We start from the raw sequence: 27,674 nt of genomic DNA on the forward strand, positions 1-27,674 counted from the left end.
TATACTCGGGTGGTGCACGCAGCAGGGTGGAATGAGCGGTAGTAGGATTATTGGAAGCTCCACTCACGTTTAAACAGGTCTTGAGCGCCTCACCTAGATTCAAACTAATGCTGTTGTTTAAGCAAAAGGGCAAAGGGGCTAGCTCTCACTTGATAAAGAAATTAGTTGCATTTTTGTTGTTTTTCTTCCCTCGCCTAAAAGAGGGAGCAATAGCAACCGAAAGAGTGAGCATGCATAGTGAGGGAGCAAAGCGACAGAGTAAGCAATCTAACGTTAAGAAGAGAGTGGATGGTATTGGGCTGATATTATGAAGAATATTCCACTATCCTACAAGATCATTGTGGAATCATCCAGGAGTGATGTAATGGGTTTTGTTAGCAGGTTATTGGAAAATAGGACTACGCTCTCCATAGAATCTTCTACCCTGTTTGATCATTGCTGTTTCCCATGATTTTAGTGGAAACACGTGGACAAAGATCTCAACTACATTCAGTCTAGCTCCCTTATGTTTCCTTGATTGTGTCAGGATTTGGAGAGACACCGCCTGAATGGTTTCCTGATCTTAATGCACTGTAACTGATAGCAATGTAAGCTGGTGGGGTCCTTCTAACCCCAGCTTGCTAATCAAAAAAAAAAAAAAAATAGCTATTTCAATATCAACTAAACAACAACGATAATAATAAAAGTTACACGAAATCCAGAAAAAAAAAAACCGTAAATAAATTTGATAAAGAACTTTTCGGAAGAAAGTGGAAGACGAGAGGGGATATAGAAGATGACTCTGTAGCAAGCTGGTATTCCGTTAAATTCTCGTCAAGGAAAGTCCAGATGGCCTGGTTCCAGATTATATGTTGGAAGACCCGGTGGATAAGGAACGAAAGGGTTTTAGGGGAATAACCCAAGCATTTGAATCGGGCCGGGTAGGTGAAAATCAACATCGCAGTTATGTTCTACAAATGGAACATGCGCTATATACCTACCATACGAGACCACCGGGGGGACTTTGATTGAGGCTGGATTCTTCAGTTACAAAGGGGAATGGGAAGGATGGTGGAAGCAGATCAGGTCATGCTGAACATGAGCTTTTTGTTCATGCCAACATCGTGGCCGTTTGTTTTCATTTTGGATGAATGCCACGTAGCATATAACCGTTCTGCTGACTTTTTAGCTTTTTTTTTTTTAAATACAAAACGGACGGCCACGATGTTGGCATGAGCCAAAAAGCTCATGTTCAGAATGACCTGATCTGCTTCCACGTTCAAATGTGTTCAAAGTAAAAACTACTTTGAAACTCTCGGAAGTTCAATTTCTTTTTCAATCTGATCCGGCTGAGGGAGGGGAGGGACAGTACAGGACGGGCTGCACTGGATGACCAGCTCCTCTACCGGTGGCGCTGGCACCACTGGCACTGGCTAATCAGATCAGATGTTATATGCTGCAACCTCCCACCACCACCAGCAGCTGAGGCTGAGGGGAAGCCTGAATTCCAACCTCTACCTTCGACTCCTCAAGAAATGCTCCACCCTCGATCAGTTGAACCAGATCCAGTCTCAGCTCATCGTCAGCGGCCTGCAACACAACCTCATCGCTGCCACCAAGCTCACCCACAGGCTCTCCGATCTCGGCTGCGTCTCCCAGGCCCACTCCCTCTTCTCCGCCATCCCCGAACCCGACCTCTTCCTCTTCAACGTACTCCTCCGCGCTTACGCCCAACACGCCTCCCCTGTTTCTGCCCTCTCCCTCTACTCCCGCCTCCTCTCCCGTCGCCTCACGCCCGACAACTTCACCTTCTCCTTCGCCGTCTCCGCCGCCGGCTTCCAGTCGTCCCGGTCTACTGGCCGGCAACTCCATGCACATGCCATACTTCACGGCTTTGGGCTGGACCGGTTCGTCTCCTCCGCCCTCACCGCCCTCTACTTGAACCTCCAGGACTTGGACTCCGCACGCCAACTGTTCTACAGAACTCCCGAACGTGATACCGTGTCATGGAACACCATGATCTCCGGGCTCGTGCAGAACTGCCGTTTCCAAGAAGCTCTGGACCTGTTTGGGCGGATGGTGTCCTTGGGTAAAGAACCGGACGGGACCACCCTCGCCGCTGTTCTTCCGGCGACTGCAGAGTTGCAGGAATTGGACCTTGGGAGGAAGGTACACTGCGCCTCCATCAAGACCGGTCACGAACTCCACGAATGTGTCGTCACCGGCCTCGTTTCCATGTACGGGAAATGCAGAGAGATTGAAGATGCCGCCTTCCTCTTCGATCGCATAGAGAATCGTGACGCCGTGTCCTGGAACGCGATGATATCGGCGTATTCCTTTAATTCTGATGTTGAAGCATCTGTTTCCTTGTTTCGCATGATGAGGATTGAGGACGTGAAGGTGAATCCGAGCACGATCGTGGCGGTTATTCCGGTTTTCTCACCGTTTGGGCACCTGAAGCTTTCAAACTCTGTACATGGGTATGCAATCAAGGGTGGTATGGCCTGCAACGTGTCGACAGCGACTGCCCTCATGACCGTGTACGCGAGATGCAGCGATACAGAGTCCGCAAGGCAACTCTTCGATCAAACTCCCAATAAAAGCTTGGCTTCGTGGAATGCCATGATCTCCGGGTATGCGCAGACGGGGTGCACCAGAGAGGCCGTCGAGCTGTTCCACCAGATGCAATCGCAGGATGCGGAACCGAACCCGGTGACAGTAACCAGCGTTCTTTCCGCTTGTTCTCAATTGGGAGCTCTGACGCTCGGCAAATGGATCCATGAGTTTATCATCCGGAAGGGTTACGAGTGTAACGTATACGTCTCTACCGCGTTGATAGACATGTATGCCAAGTGCGGAAGCATTGATAGGGCTCGGAGTGTGTTCGATGAGTTGCAGGACAGAAACGTTGTCTCTTGGAATGCCATGATAACTGGTTATGGCATGCATGGGCATGCCAAGGAGGCCTTGGAGCTCTTTTCAGACATGTTGAATTCGTGCACGAGGCCAACCTGCATCACTTTCGTTGGCTTGCTGTTTGCCTGCAGTCATGGGGGGCTGGTTAGCCAGGGGTGGCAGCTCTTTAAAGCAATGAGCCATGACTACTCAATAGCACCTAAGGTTGAGCACTACTCGTGCATGGTTGACCTCCTCGGCCGGGCTGGTAAGCTTGATGATGCGCTTGATTTCATAAAGGCAATGCCCATGAAGCCCACTTCGGGTGTTTGGGGACCCCTGCTCGGAGCATGTATGGTTCACCGGAATGTCGGCCTGGCAAACCTTGTCGCTGAGCAGTTGTTTGAGTTGGAGCCTGAGAACGTGGGCTACCATGTGCTGCTCTCCAACATTTATTCAACGAGTGGGCGGTGGCAGGAGGCTGCCAAGATTCGGGAATTGGTGAAGAGCAGGAAGATGGTGAAGACGCCTGGGTGCACACTCATCGAGCTTGATGACAAGGTGCATACTTTTAGATCTGGTGACCGAACACACCCTCGATCCAGTGAAATATATGAAATGTTGGAGAAGTTGGCTGGAAGGATGATGGAAGCTGGTTACAGGGCAACAACTGAGTTGGTTTTGCATGACGTGGAGGAAGAAGAGAAGGAAAGCATGCTCAATGTCCATAGTGAGAAGCTGGCTATTGCTCTTGGACTGATCAGTACAGAACCTGGGACGCCCATAAGGATCATCAAGAACCTTCGGGTTTGTTTAGATTGTCATACTGCCACAAAGTTTATATCAAAGGTGACAGAACGACTTGTTATAGTTAGGGATGCAAACCGGTTCCACCATTTTAGTAATGGTTCCTGCTCCTGCGGAGATTATTGGTGAGATCAGCCATTGCAATTAGTTGATGGAAGGCCAGCAGGTTGGGCTACAAAAATATGAGTATCTTTTCTTAGTACTGCCACCAACTTAACCTGAAACCCCCCAAAGTTTCATCTGAGAAGCAAAAGAGGCATTAGTGTTGGAGATGCAAACAGGTTCCACCATTTCATTAATGGTGATCGCTCATGAAATAGATTATTTTCAGCTGGAGGGATTGCTTCAGAACGTGTGATCATCTTTCTCTGACACAGCCACTGGCTGATCTATCAACTTCTCAACTAGTTCCATCGTCGGCCAAAGAATAAGGAAAATAAACAGATAAAATAAATATCTTAAAAGAAAATTCAGCAAATAGAGGGTTTTTTTTTTTAGAGGCAAGCTGGGGTTAGGCAGACCCCCAGCAGTTATTATTCATCGTACCATTGGGTTTTGAACCTGCAATGTCCCACCACAAGGAGACGTGCACTGACAGCTCCTACCCACCGCAAATAGAGATATGGAAGACTATAGCCAATTTAGTGCTTATAGAGGAAAATTATTTGTCCGGCACGGCTTATGTACATGGAATAAGATGCTCATAACGATGACCAAATTTAAGCTAAATAGAGATGATCTAGGAAATTATTACTACTCACTGACAAGGTGAATGCATAATTACCCTAGCTAACACAAAGCATTCCTCTACGCGTGTGTGTGTGCTTGTCGGGCAGTCATGTGCATGCGTGCTGCTCGCTTCATGAATAGGAATGAGAACACACCTTAATAGGAAACATTTATGCGATTAACATCAGCCAAACAAGACAAAGGTACTGACACCAAACAAGAGTGAGAAAACAGCAGAGAGAGAGAGAGATAGAGTGATTAATCCAGAAGTACAGCAAAAAAATTTATTCTGAGGCCTCTCAGCTTTCACGTCACGTTTAGGATGTGCCGTGCCACACTTCGGAGGGGAAAACTGCACGCTATCTCCCTGTTCAGCTCTCGTCTCCACTTGTGTAAAAAGTAACTTTCCTATTCATAAATTTGGAGAACTCCACAAAACTTTAACAGCATCACAATTCGTCCTTCAAATCCTCGCTAATGTCCTTTGTGGTAGTGTCGGTGTCAGGTGTATCAAATTTCACTTTGGTTATTGGCCTTTGCAGTTTAAAAGGGATTGACGCATGCTTCTTAAGAAACCGGTAGAACGCCACCACTGTTCGATCTGACTCCACAACAATCTGTTCCAAACCACACATTGTTGTGTCAAGCTGCGAGAACGATTTTACGAACCTCTTTGGGAAATAAGCCTCAATAACTATTTGCCAACATGGAAACGTTATCACATTTTTTTCCCCAAATCGCGTTCATCTTTTGGTTCATTCCTCTCCTTTTATGGCAGCATTTTGAGGTTCTAATCACTAAAGGTGATACGATATTTAAAAGTTAGAGGTGCAATTTCACTCACCGGGTCAAAACTCTTGTTGCCTGCAGGGAAGAAAAGAAGCGTGGGATATCCATCAGGCTGCAAATTAGAACCAGTTGTTAGTTTCCTTTGCATGTTCTAAAACAATTTAAACACAAAACACAAACACATGATCTCCAACTTGAGTTGTGGAGCTCCACTTATCCATTTTATTCAGTTCTATTCACACACATCAGGCAAGTAAGCAGTGTCTAAGGAAAATGAATGACCTTGGCTCTGGGGTGTTCATTTGCAGTTCCATCCATTTTGGCTATGACAAGAGAATCAATACCACGCAGATGTTTTGCCAGTTTGTTGTAAGTTGGTTCAAGCGCTTGGCAGTGGCCACACCATGGTGCATAGATCTATATCAAGTATAAAAAAAAAATTAAGAAACAAATAAAGTAAATGGGACATCTAAGAATTGTCTTCCCCCTTCCAGCACAAGACCAGCATTCTATACCTCAAGAAGAACATCCTTGGACTCATCCAGCACAATTTCATCAAAATTGTTGCCAACAACAATTTTCACGTCTCCATCATTCTGAGGGCATCCAAAATTGACAAGACAGTTGAAGAAGTATATGAGAAGCCACAGAATAACTGAAGAGGAGGAAGCTTACTTTCTCTGGAATTGGTTCCGACTTGTAGAATGGCTTAAGTTTGTCTTCTAAAAAATCCTGGCTAAATGCCTGAAAACCAAGAGACATAAATGTAAGGAACAACTTCATGTGGGTACTTCATGTGTGTGCATTACACAACCAGAGATACACATATGCACGGATGCATGTACACACACAGAAACTCGTGTGCACACACATGTTAGTCACCAATACTAAGTAATGAGATATGCAGAAATACAAAAGGGTTCAATAATGAACCAAATAACACAAGCAGTTAATGTGCAAATTACACAAACCCACTATGAGGTGAAAGCCAAAAGAATATTATTCAAGAGAGAAAAGAGGAAAGAACTTACATTTGAGAGGGGGGAGACCCCTTTTTATACAAGAGGAAAGCAACTAAAGGAGGGGGCCATTGGGGCTCCCATAATGAACGTTGGGCAGCCCAACGATCCATTATGTGGGGCCCCCAATGGTCCCTTACATGAAAAAATAAAAAAGAAAAGAATAAAAAAGAAAAAATTAAAAAACCTAAAAATAAAAGTACATAGTGAAATGACCAAAATACCCCTATCAGGTATTTTGGTATAAATACTGGAATATATATATATATTAACACCTCTCTTCAAACTTTACAGGGAGAAAACCGAAAGTTTGTTAAGGAAAAACAGGAAGCGAAGAGTTGAAAGCGTTTTGGTAAAGAAGTCAGCCAACTGATATTCTGACGTGACATAAAGCAATAAAATTGTCTCTCTTAGATATTCATCTCGAACATAATGACAGTCCATTTCAATATGCTTGGTGCGCTCATGAAATGTATGATTGCTTGCAATGTATATCGCACTTTTGTTGTCACAGCACATCTTTGAGGAAGTTGAGATGCTGACCCCAATATCACAAAGAAGACTTTTGAGCCATACAATCTCCATGTTTGTAGTCGCCATAGCCCGATATTCAGCTTCAGTTGACGACAAAGATACTTTTTGCTGCTTCTTTCACCTCCGAGAAATAAGTGAATCCCTTAAGAAAATACAAAAATCAATAGTTGACATTTGATCATTGGGATTACCTCCCCAATCTCCATCAGTATAAGCAGTCAAATCTGTAATATCTGAGGATTTTATCAGATAAATAAACTTGAAATTTATATCCTTAAGCTGGTACAAGGATATTTTTGTTATTTAGTTGTTTATGCGTATTCGGATCTCGGATATTGTATTTGGATCTTCAATATCGGATCCATAATATCCTATTCGGATCTTCGATATTTCATTTGGATCTTAGATATCGTATCACGAACATTAAATTTGATAATTAATAATAGATTTCGGTCAAATGGATCGGATCTCTGGTATTGGATCCTCAATATCACGATCAAATTGGATATTGGATCCAAGATGAATGGAGTGGATCCACGAAGTTTAAACCAGATTTTCTATGAGAAAATTTCTATATCAAACCTATAACACTTTATTGGAATCCGTAATAGCACATGCAATGGTTGGATCCACATTACTCTATTTGGATCCTGGACATCGGAGAGGTAAATAGGGTAGGGATCCAATTAAAATTTTACTTGGATCCATTATAAGTCACTTGGAATCCACGATAGTGTAATTTAGATCCATGAATTATTTGCTTAGATCCATGGGTCCAAATCATAGTATGAAGAGAGTTTGAATCCTTAGATCCGAATTTTTCTTATGAGGTTTTATGAACACAACGGATCTTGGGTCCATAATAAGTTACTTGAAATCCATATAAATTAAGTTGGATCCTTATTTAAAATTTTATTAATAATACCTTAAAAAAATTCGAACCCACGGATGGATCTGGGACAAGTTCCAAAAGGAGGACCCAAGCTATGAGTGGGTCGGTCACGAGTTCGGACGATCCAAACTCACACATGTATGTGTATTAAAGAAAAGGAAATACTCGTTAAAAAGGTAGGAAAGGAAAAACGTTAAAGTAAAAAAAAGGAGATTATGCAAACCCTAAAAAGGGCTTGCTTTTGAGTTAAGAAAGGGAGGGGCTGCGTGTTTTCACGCAGCCGCTGGAGAGAGATAGGGTAACCGACCCACGACTCTCCTCTTTCCCCCACAATCTCCACCCCCATTCCCTCTCTCCAACCGACTCCCTCCCTCTCGCATCTCTTACCCTCTCTCTCTCTCTCTCTCTCTCTCAATCGCACGACTTGAAGAAGGGCGCACGGCGGCACCTAGATCGCATCAGGAAGGAAAAAAACTTCAAAGAGGTAGGTTATGCTATGATTTTTCAGTGTATTTATGGCAAGTGTGCGAGCCATTACAGCACACCCCTCTTTGTGGGTTCAAATTAGTGCAAAGGCAAAACCTCAGTTCTGTGGATGTACTATACATCGTATAATGGGTTCTGTGAGAGGTGAAATCTGGAGTTCTCGGTACATTGCTTAGATGAACTCATAAGGAGAACAATATTCTGTGTGGGTTGTTTTAATCATATGCTAGAATCACTCAGATTTTAGAAAATATGTGTCGCTGGAGAAATAAAATTATTAAACCAAGTTGTCGAATTTCATGTTTAACATGAGACGGTAATGTTATAACCTAAGTCATAGGGATTCGGCAAACCAGGTGTCGCACTCACGTCGACGCGACGCGGGTGCACGTGCGGGTGCGGCACCCGATGTGGTCAACCCGACCCTGGGTGCGATCAATGCACCCAGGGTCATTTTGGTCCAATTTTCGGACTTCAATAAAAAAAAAATTGCCTGATAAAAGAGCTGCGAAGAGAGGATTAGGGCAATTTTTTTTTGCCCTAATCCTTTCTTCCTCTCCTCCCGACTTCGCAGCCGAACCCCCGAAGTCGACGATGACCTCCGCCGGACCTCTCCTCTCCTCTCCAGCGCTCCTATGCTCTCTCGCCTCCTCTCCTCCCGACGTCTCTTAGGGGAGCCCAACGCCACCTCCTCCTCTCCCTCGTCGCAGACCTCCGACAATCGTCAACGTCAATGCCACTCGCAACCCTGACGATGGCCAAAGCTCGCAGGTACGCTCCTCCACTTCTCCCTTTGTCTTCTCCTTCCTCCCTCTCCCTGTGTTCACCGGCAAGAAGCTGGTGGCCCCTGCCATGCCTTCCTCCCTCTCTGTTTGTCGGAGGGAGTCCAACAGTTGGCCGGTGGCCCCTGCCGCCCTTCCCTCTCCTTTAAGTTTTATTTTTTTTATTTTGCATCTAGTAAGGAGAGAGTGGATCCTACAAAGCGCTAGGTTTACAACCAAACCCACCCATTTGTGAGTCCCACTTGTAAAACGTTGGGTCAGATTATCAATCTCCTAATTACATAAGGCATACATTAGTCTACTTAATTAAGGGGCAACATTTATTACCCTCATCGGTAAGGAACCTCTAGTTAGAACATATATGAAAATATTGTTCTTACGTCGTGGAACGGTTCAGCGTCCTCAAAATAATAGGAATCAACCCTTGGATTTAGGGGTGTCAACGGTTAGGGTTTACTCAGACCAAACCTTATAAGGTTTGGGTATGATGATAAACAAGAAGACGCGATTAAGACCTGGGTCAGGACCCGAATATCCGATTAATACATGAACCCGAGTATAGTTTTTGAAATTTTATACCACTCGGATCCAGCTTGAGTTTCAATCAAGACCAGAGTTACCAGTCGAGGAAGCGGGAGCGGGAAGCGATACGGGAAGCGGGAGCGGGAAGCGAGGCACTTTAAAAAATTTAGGAAGCGGGGAAGCGTGGGACCACTTAGAAGAAAATTCTGAACCGTCTCGGAAACGACCTAGGAAGCGAACCGGAAGCGACCTAGGAAGCGAACCGGAAGCGACCTAGGAAGCGAACCGGAAGCGAGGGGAAGCGAAAAAAATGAAAAAAATGGGGAAGCGAGGGGGAAGCGAGGGGGAAGCGTGGGGGAAGCGCTTCCCATAAAAGGGAAGCGCGCTTCCCAAAAAAAGGGGACGCTTCCCCTCACGCTTCGGAAGCGCGACGTTTCGCGCTTCGGGGAAGCGCGCTTCCCCTTTTGCCTAGGCGCTTCCGGTAACTCTGATCAAGACTCACAAATTTTTAATGTAAAAATGATAAAAAAATATTATTTTATTAGGTATGTAATTTAGTTATTTTTTGTTTTACTTATTTGATTGATATTTAGGTTGATTTAATTACGGTGTTAGTTTTTGTGATGTAGAATAAAATTGTAGAATTTTTAATTTGATATATTGCATGCATGATGAATGATATTATGACAATGTTAACTGTTAAAACTTTAAAATTATATATATATATATATATATTATAATATAATATATATATATAATTTTTTACATTTTTGCCCCACAGCACCCCCGCACCCAAGATTTTTTAAAGTGCCGCATCCCCGCACCCGCACACATGTGACATAGGTTATAACTCTGATCTACGTAATTGCAGTAGGGTACGTTTAGTTTCTGTTTATTTTCATGAGTAAAAGCTGGGTGTATTTAGTAAATCTCCTGAATGACATTACTCATATATTTGTGTCTTAAATTTTTGAAATGTCTATACATAGTAGGTTCTGATTCTGCATGCTCTAGGGTTGAATGCAAAATTAGTTCTACTAATCTGCATACTTGGCTTGGACATTAGGTTATGGTAATGCCTTAGTCCTGACATGTGTATGTACTTTGGACAATAAAGATAAACTCAAGTTCTGAATGTTTTTTACTTAAAATGTTCTGCAACAAATTCATTAGAGTTCTTTTCTGATTAGTATTAATGGACGATATTGGTCCTGCGGCAACAGGGGTATGGACAGAAACGATTTAAAAGTTATGTCTGCTGAAAAATTCTGTAACTACTTTGTTGGTCAAGATTTGATTAACCCATTCACAGTCATGCATTAATACCTGTGAACTTGTGTTACATACAACCTTGCATATATAAAATGTGCTACAGACCTGTATCTTACACTAGTTGCAGTCAGTTAAGTGAGAAGTAATAATAAGTCTGAGTTAGTATTATCATTCCTGCAACATGTAAACTCTGTTTGAAATTTGACATGTAAAATATTTATACTGAACATTGAAGTTTCTGGTTACTGACTTCCTTGTATTGAGTTGTATCAGACTTTCATTTATTTTAGCAGCATGTTTACGTTTAGTTAGTAATTGGTTTCATGTGCAAGCATCGACCGTCAGCGTGGACATAATGCCCCTTTTCGTGTAATATGATACATGGAATATCTGATCAGTATGATATAACCATGGAATATACTTTAAAACATCTGAATTCGTATGCATCTTGTGGACTATGTTAAAAGATATGATATTAACTCAATTAAAGGGGCTAGCTGTTGCCAAGGGCAATTCTATTTAAACTCCGAAGGAAACAAAGACTACGATGATTTCCCTGTTAACGACATCACCTAGATTAACTTATGTTTATAGGTTGAAATTTATTGATAACGTTAGTAATTCTGTCAATATATATATATATATATATATATATAAATGATCTCTGAACCGATCCTGTGGGTTGGTTTGCTGTAGGCACATGAGTGTCAAGCATTTACCTCGAAATTATAAGACGAACACATAAGTAAAGTTTAGAGTTCAACCGAATTTAAATTATTGGAACACACTGAATGAGTTGGTTTAATCACTATTATCCCCTCCTGTGAGAGGGTTGTTTGGGTAACCATGTCAAATAGGCAATATGGTGGAGTACTTGATGTGGGTACCTGGGCGGTTAAGCCCGTCCGCGATATCAATCATACAAGTGTGAAACTTAAATTTAATTTCTTTGTCCCGATTGGTTTAAAGGTACGAGGGCACCTGTGCTCGACGGTTTTAAGGTACCGGAGCACTTTGGGTGAGATTGCTCAAGTAAATTAATAAACTGTTTAACATACCTATTTCAGGTATTAATGGTTGAGAATCTACCACTACTAGGGTATGAATCATAAATATTATTTTTGTAAACCCCGGTATCTTTAAGCTACTGGGTTCATATCAAGGAAAACCCTGATCAATCGGATAATACAAAATTAATAAGATAGCAATCCACTCAGATTCAGGCTTACCTTGGAGAGGGTAGGTGGTACACAACTCCGGGGACATATGCTTCTTGCTTCAAGCGGCAATGGCTCGTTGGTCCCCAGTCCTCGGAGTTAGGAGACCCGGACTACCAAATTTGTCCTAGGCGGTAGTTCTACGTTCTTCTGCAGAAATTAAGAATACATCCTATTATTTTGAGCCTTTGGAAGGCTCTCTCGGTTATTCAACCGCTCCCTTAGGATTTCAGTTTCAGTTAGACATTCGGGTTAATAAAACACCAATGCATAATAAACTCCTGAATGTTCTCTTCTGTTACGGTTGCCTTGGCCTGCGAGTACCCGCGGGATAATTCAAGAGAAACACTAAATTTTACTTCTTATCACTCAAACAAAATATTGAGAGCTTTGTACTTGAATATGTTAACTTGTGATTAAATAATTGAGTATGTGATTAATTATTTAAACGTGAATTATTTATTTGATTAGATGATGATTCATGATATGCTTTTCATGAGTTAGAATTGTGAGATGCAATAAATTAGTTCATGTTACTTATTTCTCTATGTCATGCTTAGTATCATGTTTTACTATCTATAGTTAATCAAAAACATTGCATACTTGTTACATAATACATCTGCAAAATCATAGTATTCTCCTGCACAGACTGATTGTAGTCTGACATTAATTATTTTACTATTTTTCAGGAGAAGAGTAAACGATAAAGAACGGTTGCGGGATAGTGTGCGAATCAGGATATATGATCTATTGTGTTCTCGGGATGTTTAAATTTAATTTAGCTATGGTTAATTATGTCATTCAGTTATTCCGAACTCTGATCTTATGTTTCAAACTTTTATTAGAAATGAAATGAATGTTAGTTGCTTTGATGATTCCTGTGATGTGCCTGAAATGTTTAATCCGGGTAATTTGAATATTTTCGTTGTTATAAAAAAAATATTTCTCAAAAATTTGGGTTAAATTTTGGGGCGTTACAGTTATGGTATCAGAACCTGGGAACAATAAATCATAAATCGTGGTCATACAACAACTCGACAAGCGCTCTGGGAGTATGATTCATTTTAATTGTTTATGTTACTTGCATATTCCAGAAAATGTACCGTGGTGTATGTTGTTTGCTGATGATATTGTTTTGATTGATGAGTCTAGAGCTGGGGTTAATGCTAAGTTAGAATTATGGAGACAGACATTGGAAGCTAGAGGTTTTAAGTTGAGTAAGAGTAAGACTGAATATATGGAATGTCGGTTTAGTAAGCAACGAAGTAGTGATGGGAGTGTAGTGAAGCTTGGTGAGCAAGATATACCGGTGAATGATTATTTCAAATATTTGGGATCCATCATTCAAAAGTATGGAGAAATTGATGGAGATGTAAATCATAGGATAAAGGTTGGGTGGATGAAATGGAAAAGTGCTACTGGAGTGTTGTGCGATCGTAGAATGCCATTGCGGTTGAAGGGAAAGTTTTATAGGACGACTATTAGACCCGCTTTACTTTATGGTACGGAATGTTGGGCTGCCAAGAGACATCATATTCAAAAAATGAGTGTAGCTGAGATGCGGATGCTTAGATGGATGTGTGGAAATACAATAAAAGATAAGATTCAGAACGAAGAGATACGTAAGAAGGTAGGTGTTGCACCCATTGAAAATAAGATGCGAAAGAATCGTTTACGGTGGTTTGGACATATTCGGCGAAGGCCTAATGATGCTCCAGTTAGAAGGTTGGAGAAATGGGAAAATATATTAGTTAAAAGAGGTCGGGGTAGGCCTAGGAAGACTTGGATGGAGATGATAGGAAAGGATATGAATGCTTTGAACCTCACCGAGGACATGGCGTCGGATAGAAATGATTGAAGGAAAAGGATTCATGTGGAAGACCCAAAATGAATTTCTTTTTTGGTTCATATCGCTGACCCCAATTGTTTTGGGATGAAGGCGTAGTTGTTGTTGTTGTATGTTACTTGCATATTCCCTTAAAGTATATACGTGTATGTATATATACTTATAATAATTATAGGGATACTACAATTTGTAAACATATGTGTTTATTGAAAATTTCACTAGATGTATCGTCGAGCAAACACCAGTACGAGCACGGGCAATGATTGGCAGGAGCAGAGGGGTTTCGTGATAGAAGCCCTCAACAGTCTAGCTCAGACAATGAATACTCAAATACGCAACCAGACGGAGCTAGCCGCAACCACCAGTGGAAGTCAGAATGCCAGCATGATTACGTACGAGAAATTACTCAAGTTGGATCCGCCAACTTTTTCTGGAAAGGCTAATCCAGAGATGGCAGAGAGTTGGATTGAAGAAACGGAATGAGCTTTTCGTGTTCTGCCAGTACCAGAGGATAGGCAGACAGATTTCGACACCTATCGCCTAAAGGGCGATGCAAGGAAATGGTAGGATACAGCTCAGGCAGTAAATTTTGCCAAGATGGATCCTATTCCATGGAGAGTCTTCCGGGAGGCATTCTTGGAGACTTATTTTCCACAGCATGCTCGTGACCGGAAGCAACAGGAGTTTCTAGAGCTGATCCAGGGAAGCATGAGCTTGGTCGATTATACCACCAAGTTTCGGAACCTGGAGAGGTATTGCCCCAACTTGTTCGCCAACGACAAAGCTAAGGCGACCAAGTATGTTCGGGGACTCAAGGACGGACTGCGATACCGGGTGATGACTAGTCTACCGTCCACCTTCCCTTAGGCCATTGAAGCGGCGACCACTTTGAGCGAAGAATGGGAGAGATCCAAGAAAGATCAAAACAGACATGCTCAAAAAAGTGGAGCCAACAGGCAATAGTATCAGGGTGGCAAGGAGCATCAACCACCTCATAAGAAGCAGAAGCAAAACGGTGGTGATTGTCCCCAACGGAACCAGAATCAGAATCGAGTATGCCAGAAATGCATCAGTATATGCAATCAAATCAAAAGAATAAGAAGATAAGAAAAAGCTCTTTTAAGATAGTATTCTTGATATATTGCACAATTCTCATGACAGCTGCCATATGAACTGTCGTAGGGGTACGTTGAACTGGCTTACTGAATGAACAGCATGAGCAATATCCGGTCGGGTGATAGACAAATAAGTAAGTGATTCAATTAATTGTTGATAAGGAGTAGGATCATCAAGTATAACATCATCTTCAAGTCTTAATTTGGCATTTATAACTTCAGGAGTTTCTACTTTCTTATCATCTGAAATCCCTGACTTAGCACAAATGTGTGCTGCCAACTTCATTTGGGATAAAATATATCCTCGCTGTGAATAGGCCACCTCAATACTTAGAAAATATCTCAGAAAACCCAAGTTAGACATATCAAAAGTTTTCTTTAACATAGATTTAATGTCATTTACTCCCTCTTTGTCACTTCCTAAGATGATCATATTATCAACATAAATGAGAAGAATTACAATAGAATCACATGTTTTCTTAACAAAAAGAGCAGTGTCAGTATAACATGAAACAAAACTCAAGTTAATTAATACATTACTAAACTTGTCATAACAAGTTTTGGGAGCTAGTTTAAGACCATACAATGTTTTCTTTAGTTTCAAAACTTTTCCATTTAAACTCATACCAGGAGGAGGATCCATATAAACCTCTTCACTAAGATCTCTATTTAAAAAAGCATTTTTAACATCAAGTTGATAAATATGCCATTTTTTTATAGAAGCAATTGCAATAAGAGCTCAAACACTTGTCATTCGAGCAACCGGGGCAAACGACTCATCATAATCTACCTCGTACTCTTGTGCATATCGTTTAGTTATCAATCTAGCTTTATATCTTTCTAAAGATCTATCACTTTTCGTTTTTAACTTAAAAAGCCATCTTCATCCTATGGGTTTCTTTCCTTGAGGAGGATCCACAATTTCCCAAGTTTGAGCTTTCTTAAGTGCATTAAGTTCATGTTTCATGGCTTGATTCCAATGTGCATATTGTTTAGCATCATTATAATGATATGGCTCATAAAAGAAGTGAATGGCTAATAGACAAGTTCTAAAATGTGGTGAAAAAGACTCATAAGACACAAACCTATTTGGTGCTTTAGATATACGATTTGACCTTCTTTGAGATAATTTTTCCAAAGACATATTTTGAGAAAATTTATCAAAAGCACATGGATGAGTATTTTCACTTCTCCTAGTATGAACTTCAGTATTATTTGTTATATGTTCATCTATACTTTCATGAGATTCATTTCTTTTATTGTCAAAAGTTTGATCATTTTGATTTTCAACTTCATTGAGAGGTTCAATATTCTCAATTGAATTTGGTTCATCTTGTCGGGGTAGTAAATCAAATAAGAAAGAATAGTCATTGTTTTCTTTTGGCTCAACATTTGCAAAACCATCTTCTTCTTCAAGGAAAGTAACATCTTTTGAGATATAAAGTTTATTATTTGATAAATCAAAGCATCGGTATCCTTTTTATTTTTCACCGTATCTTAAGAAAGTTTATTATTAGATTAGCCACTTGAAACATAGGGTCTTTAACTAGTAAGTTGGTAGAGTTAGTAGATGTTGTGTAGGAGAAAGATTGATATTTTATGTCTATAAGAGACCAAATGGGTAGGTGAGAAAGCAAAAGTGACAGAACCTTAGGGATATAAGATTTGGTATACAAGAATAAATAGGAATATGAATGGAGTATAGATTGTTATGAGTCGTGAGTTTATAGATAATGTAGTTGGGGTCCGTAGGAAGGGTGATAGGATTTTACTTATTAAATTAGTATTAGGTACGGATATTATTAATATTATTAGTGTTTATGCACCTTAAGTAGGTTTAGATGAATCCATTAAGCGTCAATTTTAGAAAGATTTAGATGGAGTAGTCTAAGGGATATCTTATGGAGAAAAGTTTTTCATCGACGGTTACATAATGGACATGTAGGCATTAGTAGGGATGGATTTGAGAGTATCCATGAAGACTATGGTATAGGAGAAAGAAACAAAAGTGGAGAAAGGATTTTAGATTTTGGCTTGTCCTATAATATGATCTTAGCAAACACTTGGTTTAGGAAGAGGGAGTCTCACCTAGTAACATTTAAAAGTGGGGTTAATACGAGTCAGGTAGATTTTTTCCTACTTAGAAAGAGAGATAGGAGTTGTTGCATCGATTGTAAGGTTATACCGGGAGAAAGTGTAGCTACACAACATAGTCTTAATTTTAGATCTTAGAATTAGACAATGCCGCAAAAGGGATAGACATAGGATAGATCCTAGAATTAAGTGGTGGGCATTGAAATGAACTAAACAAGGAATGTTTGTAGAGCAGGTAGTTAAGGAAGTTGATTGGTGTCTCGAGGAGGATTTAGAATAAATGTGGAATAAGATAGCGGGTGGCATGAGAAAGGTGGCTAAGGAGGTATTGGGTGAGTCTAAAGGCGGTGCACCGCTAGGTAAGGATACATCATGGTGGAACGAGGATGTCAAATTAGCTATTAAGGTTAAAAGAGAGTGTTATAGAAATCTAAGTAAGAGTCGTGATAATGAGAATTTGGAGAAGTATATAATAGCAAAGAAGGAAGCTAAAAAAATAGTTCGAAACGCGGGGGATAAGGTATATAAGGAGGTTTATGACAAGTTGGATACCAAAGAGGGCGAGAAGGATATTTATAGGCTTGCAAAGATGAGAGATAGGAAATTGAGGGATCTGGGTATGGTTAGATGTATCAAAGATGAAACGCAAAGGGTTTTAGTCAAAGATGAAGAGATTAAGGAGAGATGGAAAGATTATTTTGATAAGCTATTTAATGAAAGTCATGCTCAAGATCTTGAAGACTTCTTCATTCCTTTTCATGAGATGAATCGTGACTTCATGCACAAGATTCAAAAGAAAGAAATTGCAAAGGCTTTGAAGAAAATGAAATCAAGAAGGGCAGTTGGCCCAGATGGTATACCTATCGAGGCTTGGAAATGCTTGGGAGAGAAAGGTTTAGAATGGTTGACAAATCTTTTTAACAAGATTTGGCGGACAAATAAGATGCCTAATGAATGGAGGAAGAGTACTTTGGTGCCTCTATATAAGAATAAGGGTGATATACAAGATTGCACAAACTATCGTGGTATAAAACTCATGAGTCATACTATGAAACTTTGGGAGAAGGTGATTGAGTCTAGGTTGAGGAAGGTTGTCATGATATCGGAGAATCAATTTGGTTTTATGCCTGAAAGATCAACTATTGAAGCTATACATCTTCTTAGACAACTTATTGAGAGATATAGAGAGAGGAACAAAGATTTGCATATGGTTTTTATTGATTTGGAGAAGGCATACAATAGAGTACTTAGGAACGTTCTCTGCTGGACAATGATGAAGAAAGGTGTTTCTCTCAAGTACATTAGTATAATTAAAGATATGTATGAAGGAGTAGTAACCAATGTCCGCACTTGTGGAGGGGTAACAACCAATTTTCCTATAACGGTTGGGTTACATCAAGGATCTGCTTTAAGCCCTTTCCTATTTGCTATAGTGATGGATAAGCTTACGAGATCAATTCAAGAAAATGTGTCGTGGTGTATGTTGTTTGCTGATGATATTGTTTTGATTGATGAGTCTAGAGCTGGAGTTAATGCTAAGTTAGAATTAGGGAGAAAAACATTAGAAGCAAGAGGTTTTAAGTTGAGTAAGAGTAAGACAGAATATATGGAATGTCGGTTTAGTAAGCAACGAAGTAGTGACGGGAGTGTAGTGAAGCTTGGTGAGCAAGAAATACTGGTGGATAATTGTTTCAAATATTTGGGATCTATCATTCAAAAGTATGGAGAAATTGATGGAGATGTAAATCATAGGATAAAGGTTGGGTGGATGAGATGGAAAAGTGCAACTAGAGTGTTGTGCGATCGTAGAATGCCATTGCGATTGAAGGGAAAGTTTTATAGGACGACTATTAGACCCGCTTTACTATATGGTACGAAATGTTGGGCTGTCAAAAGACATCATATTCAAAAAATGAGTGTAGCTGAGATGCGTATGCTTAGATGGATGTGTGGAAATACAATAAAAGATAAGATTCGGAACGAGAAGATACGTAAGAAGGTAACCGTTGCACCCATTGAAAATAAGATGAGAGACAATCGTTTACGGTGGTTTGGACATATTCGGCGAAGGCCTAATGATGCTCCAGTTAGAAGGATGGAGAAATGGAAAAATATATTAGTTAAAAGAGGTCGGGGTAGGCCTAGGAAGACTTGGATGGACATGATAGGAAAGGATATGAATGATTTGAACCTCACCGAGGACATGGCATTGGATAGAAATAATTAGAGGAGAAGGATTCATGTGGAATACCCAGAATGATTTTCTTTTTTGGTTCATATCGCTGACCCCAATTGTTTTGGGATGAAGGCGTAGTTGTTGTTGTTTGTTGTTGTTGTATCCTAAGAAAACGCATTCAATAGCCTTTGGGGAAAGCTTATCATTTTTGTGAGTAAGTACATAACATTTACAGCAAAAAATTCTTAGCCTTTTGAAATCCGGAGACATATTATAAATTTTTTCAAAAGGAGACATTTTTTAACGATGACGAATGAGTTCTATTAATAAGGTATGTTGAAGTTAAAGCGATTTCGGCTCAAAAGGACTTTGAAATATTTTTAGAAATTAGAAGGGTTCTAGTTGTTTCCATAATATGCCTATATTTTCTTTCCGCAAGACTATTTTGTTGTGGTGTTTAGGACAAGATCTTTGATGACAAATTTCATTTTGTAGCAAATAAGTTTGAAATTCATTTGACATAGATTATCCTCATGAATCCGATCTTAGAATAGATAAATTACTTAGAAATTGATTCTTAATCATTGCATGAAAGTCTTTAAAGATGAAAAACATTTAGGATTTTCTACTTAACAAAAATCCATGTGTATCTAGTGAAATCGTCTACAAAAATTACATAATATGAGAAACCTCCCTTAGACATGATAGGAGAAGGACCCCAAACATCGGAATGAACCAATTCAAACGGTCGTGTAGAGACAAAGCTTCTTTGAGGAAAAGGAGTGGCTTTTAATTTACCAAAGATGCAATTTTTACAAGTCATAACTTTTTTTCATTACAAGAATTTCCCAAAAAGGAGAAGAGAAACATCTTTGAAAAATTTGGATCACCAAGTCTCTTGTGCCAAACATCTAGACTTTTGACATTTACAAAATTACAAAATGACTTGGATGGTAGTGTCAAAAAATCCATAAAATATAGATCGCCCCTCCTAAGTCCTTGCCCAATCAGCTTCCCTGACTGGAGATCCTGCACGGTGCAATCTTTAGGTGAGAAAGAGACTTGGCATCCTTGATCGGTAATTTGAGAGGCAGAAAATAAGTTTAAATTAATTTTTGGAACCGCCCTTACTTTTGGAACAAAGAAATTTTGAGAATATTTTAAATCAAGTGTTCCAATGTTTTTAATTTTCAAAAATTCCCATTAGCCGTTGAAACATAAGATGTTATGGGAATGGAATGGAAATTAGAGAGGATGTGTTTATGAAGTGTCATGTGAAAAGAAACATCGGAGTCCAAAATCCAAATACCTGGAGGAGATGAGGAGGTTGCGATAGCGGCACCCAAAGTAGAGGAACACTTGAGAAGATGTTGAAGTACCTCCGAAATTTGATTTAGAGTGTTTTTAATGTCTCCTCCATTGTTGATCACTTCTTCATTTTGGACAGTTTCACCAATCGCGGCCACTTTTTCTTTGAGCTTAGGACAAACCAATTTAATATGACCCGGTTCATTACAATAGTGGCAAATGACACCCTTTCTAAAGCCATTATTTTTGGCAAAGTGGGGAGGCTTATAAGGCTTAACATTGGATCTCGACATAGTAACGGCCAAGATCTCATCACTTTTATGAGTCATGCCAAGACGAGTTTCCTCTTGGCACACTTCGGCAAGGGCATCTTCAATAGGTAAGGCCTTGCTTCTATAAAGAAGGGATGCCCTTGTTCAAATTATGGTTTAAGACCATGAAGAAATTGAAAGAAATGTTATTTCTCAACTTAGCAAGCTTCGTTGGCTCTTCTAAACTTAGCAATGTTGGCACAAATTTTTATATCAACATTTTTCATGAACCACGCCAAAATTTTGGCGTGGTTATTTTTTCAATCTTCTACCTTAGTTTGATGCTCATTGATTGCTTTAATGTGATATTCACCATCAAGAGCCTTTTCGACACCACCTTCAATCTTGGTGAGCTTCAATATTGGTTCAAGAGTGGTCTCCATCACGAAGCCCCATAGCTTTTTTCCACGAAGATGATTCTCCATAGCCGACGCCCACATCAAATAATTTGATCCATTGAGCTTGAAGGAGAGTTCAACTCTTGTGTTGTGCTCCATAATGACAAAGCGAGGTAGAGATGAGAAAGAACTTAGAAAAATACTTCCAAGATGACAAATAACCCAATTGGCTCTGATACCATGTAATGAGATATGCGAAAATACAAAAGGGTTCAATAATGAACCAAATAACACAAGCACTTAATGTGCAAATTACACAAACCCACTGTGGGGTGAAAGCCAAAAGACAAAAGAATATTATTCAAGAGAAAAAAGAGGAGAGAACTCCTTACATTTGAGAGGGGGGAGACCCCTTTTTATACAAGAGGAAAGCAACTAAAGGAGGGGGCCATTGGGGCTCCCATAATGAACGTTGGGGACCCCAACGATCCATTATGTGGGGCCCCCAATGGTCCCTTACATGAAAAAATAAAAAAGAAAAGAATAAACAAGAAAAAATAAAAATAAGAAAAAAATGAAAAAACCTAAAAATAAAAGTACATTGTGAAATGACCAAAATACCCCTAACGGGTATTTTGGTATAAACACAGGAAGATATATATACATATATATGTATATATATATACACATATATATACTTATGTATATATATATATATATATAGATTTTTTAACATACTATACAGTATCTTTGCAAGGCAACTTCCCTGTATAATTTCATTTTCCATGAATCTTGCAAAATCTTGGCAAGAAAACGAATATATCAACATACCCAATGATCATAAGTGGCTACTATGTATATATAAAAACATAAAGCAGCACAAGTTCTCGTGCCTGATGAAACCTTCCAGACATCATTCAAGCTGGTTCCAGCATAGAATCTGAAACTATTTGATGTCATGCATCTTATTAAACTGATATACACCTTTACCAGACTCTGAAGCCATGGAAAATGCTCAGACATGCCAGTCACTGTTATCTGATTGCTCCACATCAGTGGCCAATTACTCATCTCACGTCAAGAAAAAGTTTAAATGACTAGGCTCAGGGCCTCAGGCCAATCAAAAGAACGTCATACCTATTAAGAAAAGGGTATTGTTCTATGGTTAATTTACAACTTTAATAAGTTTTGCTTCATACTTTGGATAAGATTCACTTAGATTAGATTGGTTCTTTATCAAAATAACAATAGCTTTAGACAAGTTTTTTTAATTTTTTATTTTAAGGACTTTTAAATTATAAATGAGGCTATATAAAGTTTTGTATAAGATGTACTGCATTATCCTACACATTTATTTTCCCTTGTGGATTCAAGAATTTTTTTTCCTAGTGGACAAAAAGAACCCTTTGCAGATTCAAGGTTGTCTTTTCGAGTCAAGACTCTTCTTCAAGAACAAGACAATGCCCTTCTTCCCACACATCACCTAAGTCAGGTAAACAATCCCAACTCTCCAGTCAAATCACTGTTTTATGAGAGAAAAAAAGAATTTAACCAACCTTAAGAGCACTGAAATTCACTTCACCGTCAAGCTTGTATTTTTTGGCATCATCATTTCCTGAGTATGCCAGAACCTAGATAGAAAAAATATGTGTAACAGTTATCTGTAATCAAGCTACCAAGTAATAGATGATGGAAACAAGGGGAAGTGACTTACTGTTGGACCTTCTCCAGTCACACCAAAGTATTCCGAAACTGATTTTCCAACATCTTCATTGTCCATATCCAGATGGACAAAGAGAAGCTGCAGTAAACAAGAGGAATGTTGAAAAAGGGAAGAGACACATGAGATGCAGGATGTCAAAAGAAGCCACGAGAAGAAGTTATTAGAATGTTGAATGATGAACCACGATCAAAGAAAAAACATTCAACATGGAAAAAATCAACAAAATTACCTTTCCCTTGAAAAGCTTTGCAGCATCCTGGAAGATTGGCATGAATGTCTCATAATCCTTTGAATGGATAAAGATCAAAATCTGGAACGGGAAAAAGGAAAAGTTGTATCCAAATGATTAGAGCATGTGACGAAAAATAATGTCCACATGTAACTACAGCAACCAAAAAGATGACATAAAAATGTAGAAAGCTCCAGCAAGAGTGAATACCTGTTTCTTTATTGGATTATCAAAAAGAGAAGGTGCAGATTCCTTGGTAAAGATGGTCACCAAAGGAAGCTTGTTGGCAAGCACAAAGTCAGCTATTGCAGATTTACTAAACTCTCCATCTAACAAAAGAAAGGTTCACAAACTAAGTTTCTATTCAAAAACTTCAATATTATAAAATAATCTAATAAAATTTGTGGACGCAGGAACTGAAGAATCGCTAACCAAAATGACTTATTTTTTCAGCTTCCTTCTTCAGCAAGACTAGTGAAGGACGCTTTGCCTTTGGATCAATATGAAAAAGCTTTGCAACATCCTCACTTGCAGTCTGATGAAAGGCTACCCCATCTTCCAGTCTTGAGACAGCAGAAAGCTCCATATTCTCAGGCCCCTAGTTTCAGCATAAATTGAACAGTGGCACAAATATATTAGCCAAAATTACAAGTAGTAAAAATTACAAGGGAGATCTGAATTTCATAACAAGAGAATAATCATATCAATAGAAGGCATGTTAATTAGCCTTTCAAAAAAAATAAAAATAGAAGGCATGCTAATAAAACAACAACAAAATCCATATATTGAAAGGGGAAAAAGTTAAGCAAGAAAGTACCACTAAAGAATCAAGGAAGGCCAGAACCAATACACTGTCAGCACTTAGCACATTTTCCGCATCTTCAATAGTGGTAATGTTGTGAACGGAAGGCCCTGTTTTCTTCTTAATCCAAGATACAAGAGCATCTCTGCTAAAAGGAATAGTTAGTCCCTAGAAGTGTTGCTTAAAAAAAACACAAAATAAAGAAATTAAAAATGAAAACCCCAACAACAGCAATAACAATGATGACAGTGGAACTGGAGATGAAAGGTTATAGTTATACACTATATCAGTGCAGGTGCAGGTGCAAGTACGAAGGGTAGGGGATTCGGCTATATGTACATTACAAGTTTTTCTTTTTCAGTTTTAAGTTTTTTTTTTTCTTTTTTTTTTAACTTGACAACTTTGGAATTGGTTAGAGCTGATTGCATCCAAAATTGGCCCAAAATGGTCAGATGTGGCCCCACACTTATTAACCTGCACCCAGCCGTGTTGCATGCTGGCCCTGCTCTGAAGAGTCCATGTGAAATAGGTTCTACAGATATCTGAAGGGCTTCAGCACCCTCTATGTAACATGGTTACTTCAAAATGCCCAGCATGCCCATTTTGTTATCGATACTCCTAGGTGGAATTGGTGCAATTACATGCATACAATATATATATATATATATGGCCAATATGTTAACTAGAGTATGAACCGAGATTTTCATGGTGTTTTTTAATTTTTTCCAAAAATTTTACCATATGGATGTGATCTAGATGCCTGATTTTATAGAAACAGACTCTTGGATCATCCGATTACGATGCATAAGAAAGATCTTTTAAGGCATGAAAAACAATGGCTCATAATTTTCTTAAATATTCAAGCATCCAAAAATCAAATTTTTTCATCGAAAATACATGAACCAACAGTCGATTCCCAGAAAATGGACCACACTGAATGCATCTGCAGGGTTGGATTTGCAAAAAAAGTGTCAGAAATGCCTAGTTTACACTCCGGTTCACATATTTCCAGTTAACATATCCTATATATATATATACACACTTTCTACCACCTTTTTTATATATTTTTAGTGGAGCTCTGCATCTGTAGTATATGTATTGTGTATATTTTGTGTGTGCAAGTGTGCACATAGAACTCAGCTGCACCCCTGACCCTTTGGTTGTAAAACAATTGTGCTGTACCAGCTGAATCCAGGTCATACCATGCACCAAGACTCATATCCATATCACACAGGCTAAACTGGAAGATGCTTTTTGTCATGTTAAAGATGATAAAAGACAGACGTTTATGCGAACTTCATTAAGATATCACCAGATGAAAAAATACACCCCTGTGCATGCATGCCCAAAGGTAAACTCTGTGGTAGAGAATCACAAAAAATGACTATCTCCATGTCTCTCAAAAATGCCACATTGCTTATGCATGTTAAAAAACTACCTCATATCCCTAAGCATTGCATATTTAACTCCATTTTAGAAATATCTAAGTTCTCACTTTGCTTTCTTAATTAGAAAAAAAAAAGGTCTGCTCAAAATTAAAGAAGTCATAAGTCAGGGAAGGATGAAAGGAAAAGGAGCGAAAATTGCATTTTTCTAAAGAATTCTCAATGATGTACATGAATTCAGGGGCTTCATCCAGACCAACCAGTTTTTTAAATGGTGTGTGCATGTGCGTGCATGTGTGTGTGTGTGTGTGTGAGAGAGAGAGAGAGAGGGAGCACCAACTAAATAAAACCACTCTTTAGCACATGCCAAAATTAAGCCTTTAATATTTATGAAGGCCAAATGTATGCAACATTTTCTTAGGCACTTACAGAGACTATATAAGATGTCAATTTAGCTGCAAAGATAGGAGAAAATTGGAGATCAAGTAACTGTATAGGAGAGAAACCCGTACAATGTGAATCATGCAAATTATTAATGCCTTCTGATGTAAAAAAACTAAAAAAGTGTTTTGATGTGTCAAAGATGGAACGGCTGAACGACAATAATCAAAAGAAAATTGATCGAGTGGATCAATTTGCTAGAAAATGGAAATATTCACAGTAAAAGATAAATCCAGACTACAACAACAAACAACAACAACTACGCCTTCATCCCAAAACAATTGGGGTCAGCGATATGAACCAAAAAAGAAATTCATTTTGGGTCTTCCACATGAATCCTTTTCCTCCAATCATTTCTATCCAACGCCATGTCCTCGGTGAGGTTCAAAGCATTCATATCCTTTCCTATCATCTCCATCCAAGTCTTCCTAGGCCTACCCCGACCTCTTTTAACTAATATATTTTCCCATTTCTCCAACCTTCTAACTGGAGCATCATTAGGCCTTCGCCGAATATGTCCAAACCACCGCAAAGATAAATCCAGACTAAAAAACTAAATTATATATGTAGATTCTTCCCCTCATGCTGAACCTAGAGTCCAGAGTATTGATGAGCCCGCTCATACAGAAGACAGGGATAAGTTGGGCTAGTGAGCTTTCATAATGAAATACCACAAATTTTCCTGTTTTCTCTGGACAACTTGATGCATCTAAACACTGCATTGGGAAATGTGGAATGACAGCTACAAAAAGTATTCCAACGACGCTATCAACCCCATTTTTCAGCATGACCTTCAAAATCAAATCTCAGACCTTAACCAGTTGATACACTATAGATGAACTAAATAACTGACAATACACATTTCATACACTGAATCGTAGGTACAACCATCACAACAGTCACAAAATAGCATGAATAAATCTGCAAACACTGCCTTGGAATTGGAAAGGCTCATCCCTGCAACAAGGAATGGACTTTCTTTTTCCTTTCTATTTTTTGCCATTGTTTGGACGGAATCAGGAAACGTATATCAGCATCTATGAAGAGAGAAAACATAAAGCAGCAACAGACTAGGAGAAAGATGACAGAGCAGGAATATAGATCCAAATAACTACATCATCTGAACGAATAAAAAAGTAGAGAGAGAGAGAAATGACTTGTTCCTGGCGCCAGGGTACGGCTTGTGAACCCCGTCTATGAAGAAGAAGACGGTGGGGAAGCTCTGGACATCGAACTTCTGGGCGAGATCGCTCTCCTCGGTGGCGTCCACCTTGGCGAGCACGGCGACACCCTTGAGCTCGGTGGCGGCAGCCGCGTACTCGGGCACCAGCGCCTGGCAATGGCCGCACCAGGGCGCGTAGAACTCCACCATCACATAGGGGTTCTCCTCGATGAATCGGCTGAAGTTGCCCTCCCTCAGCACCACCACGTCCTTCTCGTCGACAGGGGGATCTTGGGAGTCGAGATCGCCGTCGGAGTCGTCCAGGCCTTCCATGGCGTCGTAATCATCGTCAGAGAGCTCATCGCCCTGGCCGGCCAACGAGGCCCCACCGTCGCCGTCGTCCAGGAAGTCGAGATCATCATCTTCAAGATCTTCGATCCTTTCAGAAGTTTCCTTGGAGATGGCAGTCGAGATGGAGAGGGTCAGTGAGATGAGTAGCAGAGAGAGGAGAACATGCCTGATCGTCGCCATCTGAGAGAGAAGAAGAAGAGCAGCAGTAGAACTTCTCCGCCTCCTCCCGTTCACACTGCCACGGTGCCCTTCTACCGTTTCTTTTTATCATCCAATGATAAAAGGTAGGCGTTCGGATCTCTAGAGAGAGAGAGAGAGAGAGAGAGAGAAAACACATACTACCATCATCTGCAGGCAGCGCCATATGCCAAGACTTAGGCGTTGACCTACACGTGGAGTGAAGGAGGAGGAGGAAGAGCATTCCCTTTCGACGCACCGTCCGTCCCTCCAAGACTTAGGCGTTAGTACTT

General features: G+C 39.9%; 2 protein-coding genes across 2 annotated transcripts; one reads left to right on the forward strand and one right to left on the reverse strand.

Moving 5' to 3' along the window:
• The first annotated feature begins 1,240 nt into the window (after window positions 1-1,240).
• On the forward strand, window positions 1,241-4,090 carry MEF29 (Pentatricopeptide repeat (PPR) superfamily protein). The gene has a single exon (XM_089981030.1). It carries the CDS (start codon window positions 1,426-1,428, stop codon window positions 3,808-3,810), a length of 2,385 nt encoding a protein of 794 aa, XP_089837156.1. The 5' UTR covers window positions 1,241-1,425; the 3' UTR covers window positions 3,811-4,090.
• A 480-nt stretch (window positions 4,091-4,570) lies between these two features.
• On the reverse strand, window positions 4,571-27,674 carry LOC149821531 (protein disulfide isomerase-like 1-4). Its single transcript, XM_089981600.1, has 12 exons — window positions 26,849-27,674; window positions 23,881-24,010; window positions 23,496-23,661; window positions 23,274-23,392; window positions 23,064-23,144; window positions 22,826-22,912; window positions 22,668-22,742; window positions 5,875-5,943; window positions 5,715-5,795; window positions 5,482-5,616; window positions 5,255-5,311; window positions 4,571-5,027 (listed from the first exon to the last, which is right to left on the reverse strand). The coding sequence occupies exons 1-12, from the start codon at window positions 27,382-27,384 to the stop codon at window positions 4,860-4,862; spliced, it is 1,704 nt and encodes a 567-aa protein (XP_089837726.1). The 5' UTR covers window positions 27,385-27,674; the 3' UTR covers window positions 4,571-4,859.

This window comes from Nuphar pumila, chromosome 11, assembly GCF_984573655.1.
Source record: "Nuphar pumila chromosome 11, dmNupPumi1.hap1.1, whole genome shotgun sequence".
NCBI lineage: Eukaryota > Viridiplantae > Streptophyta > Magnoliopsida > Nymphaeales > Nymphaeaceae > Nuphar > Nuphar pumila.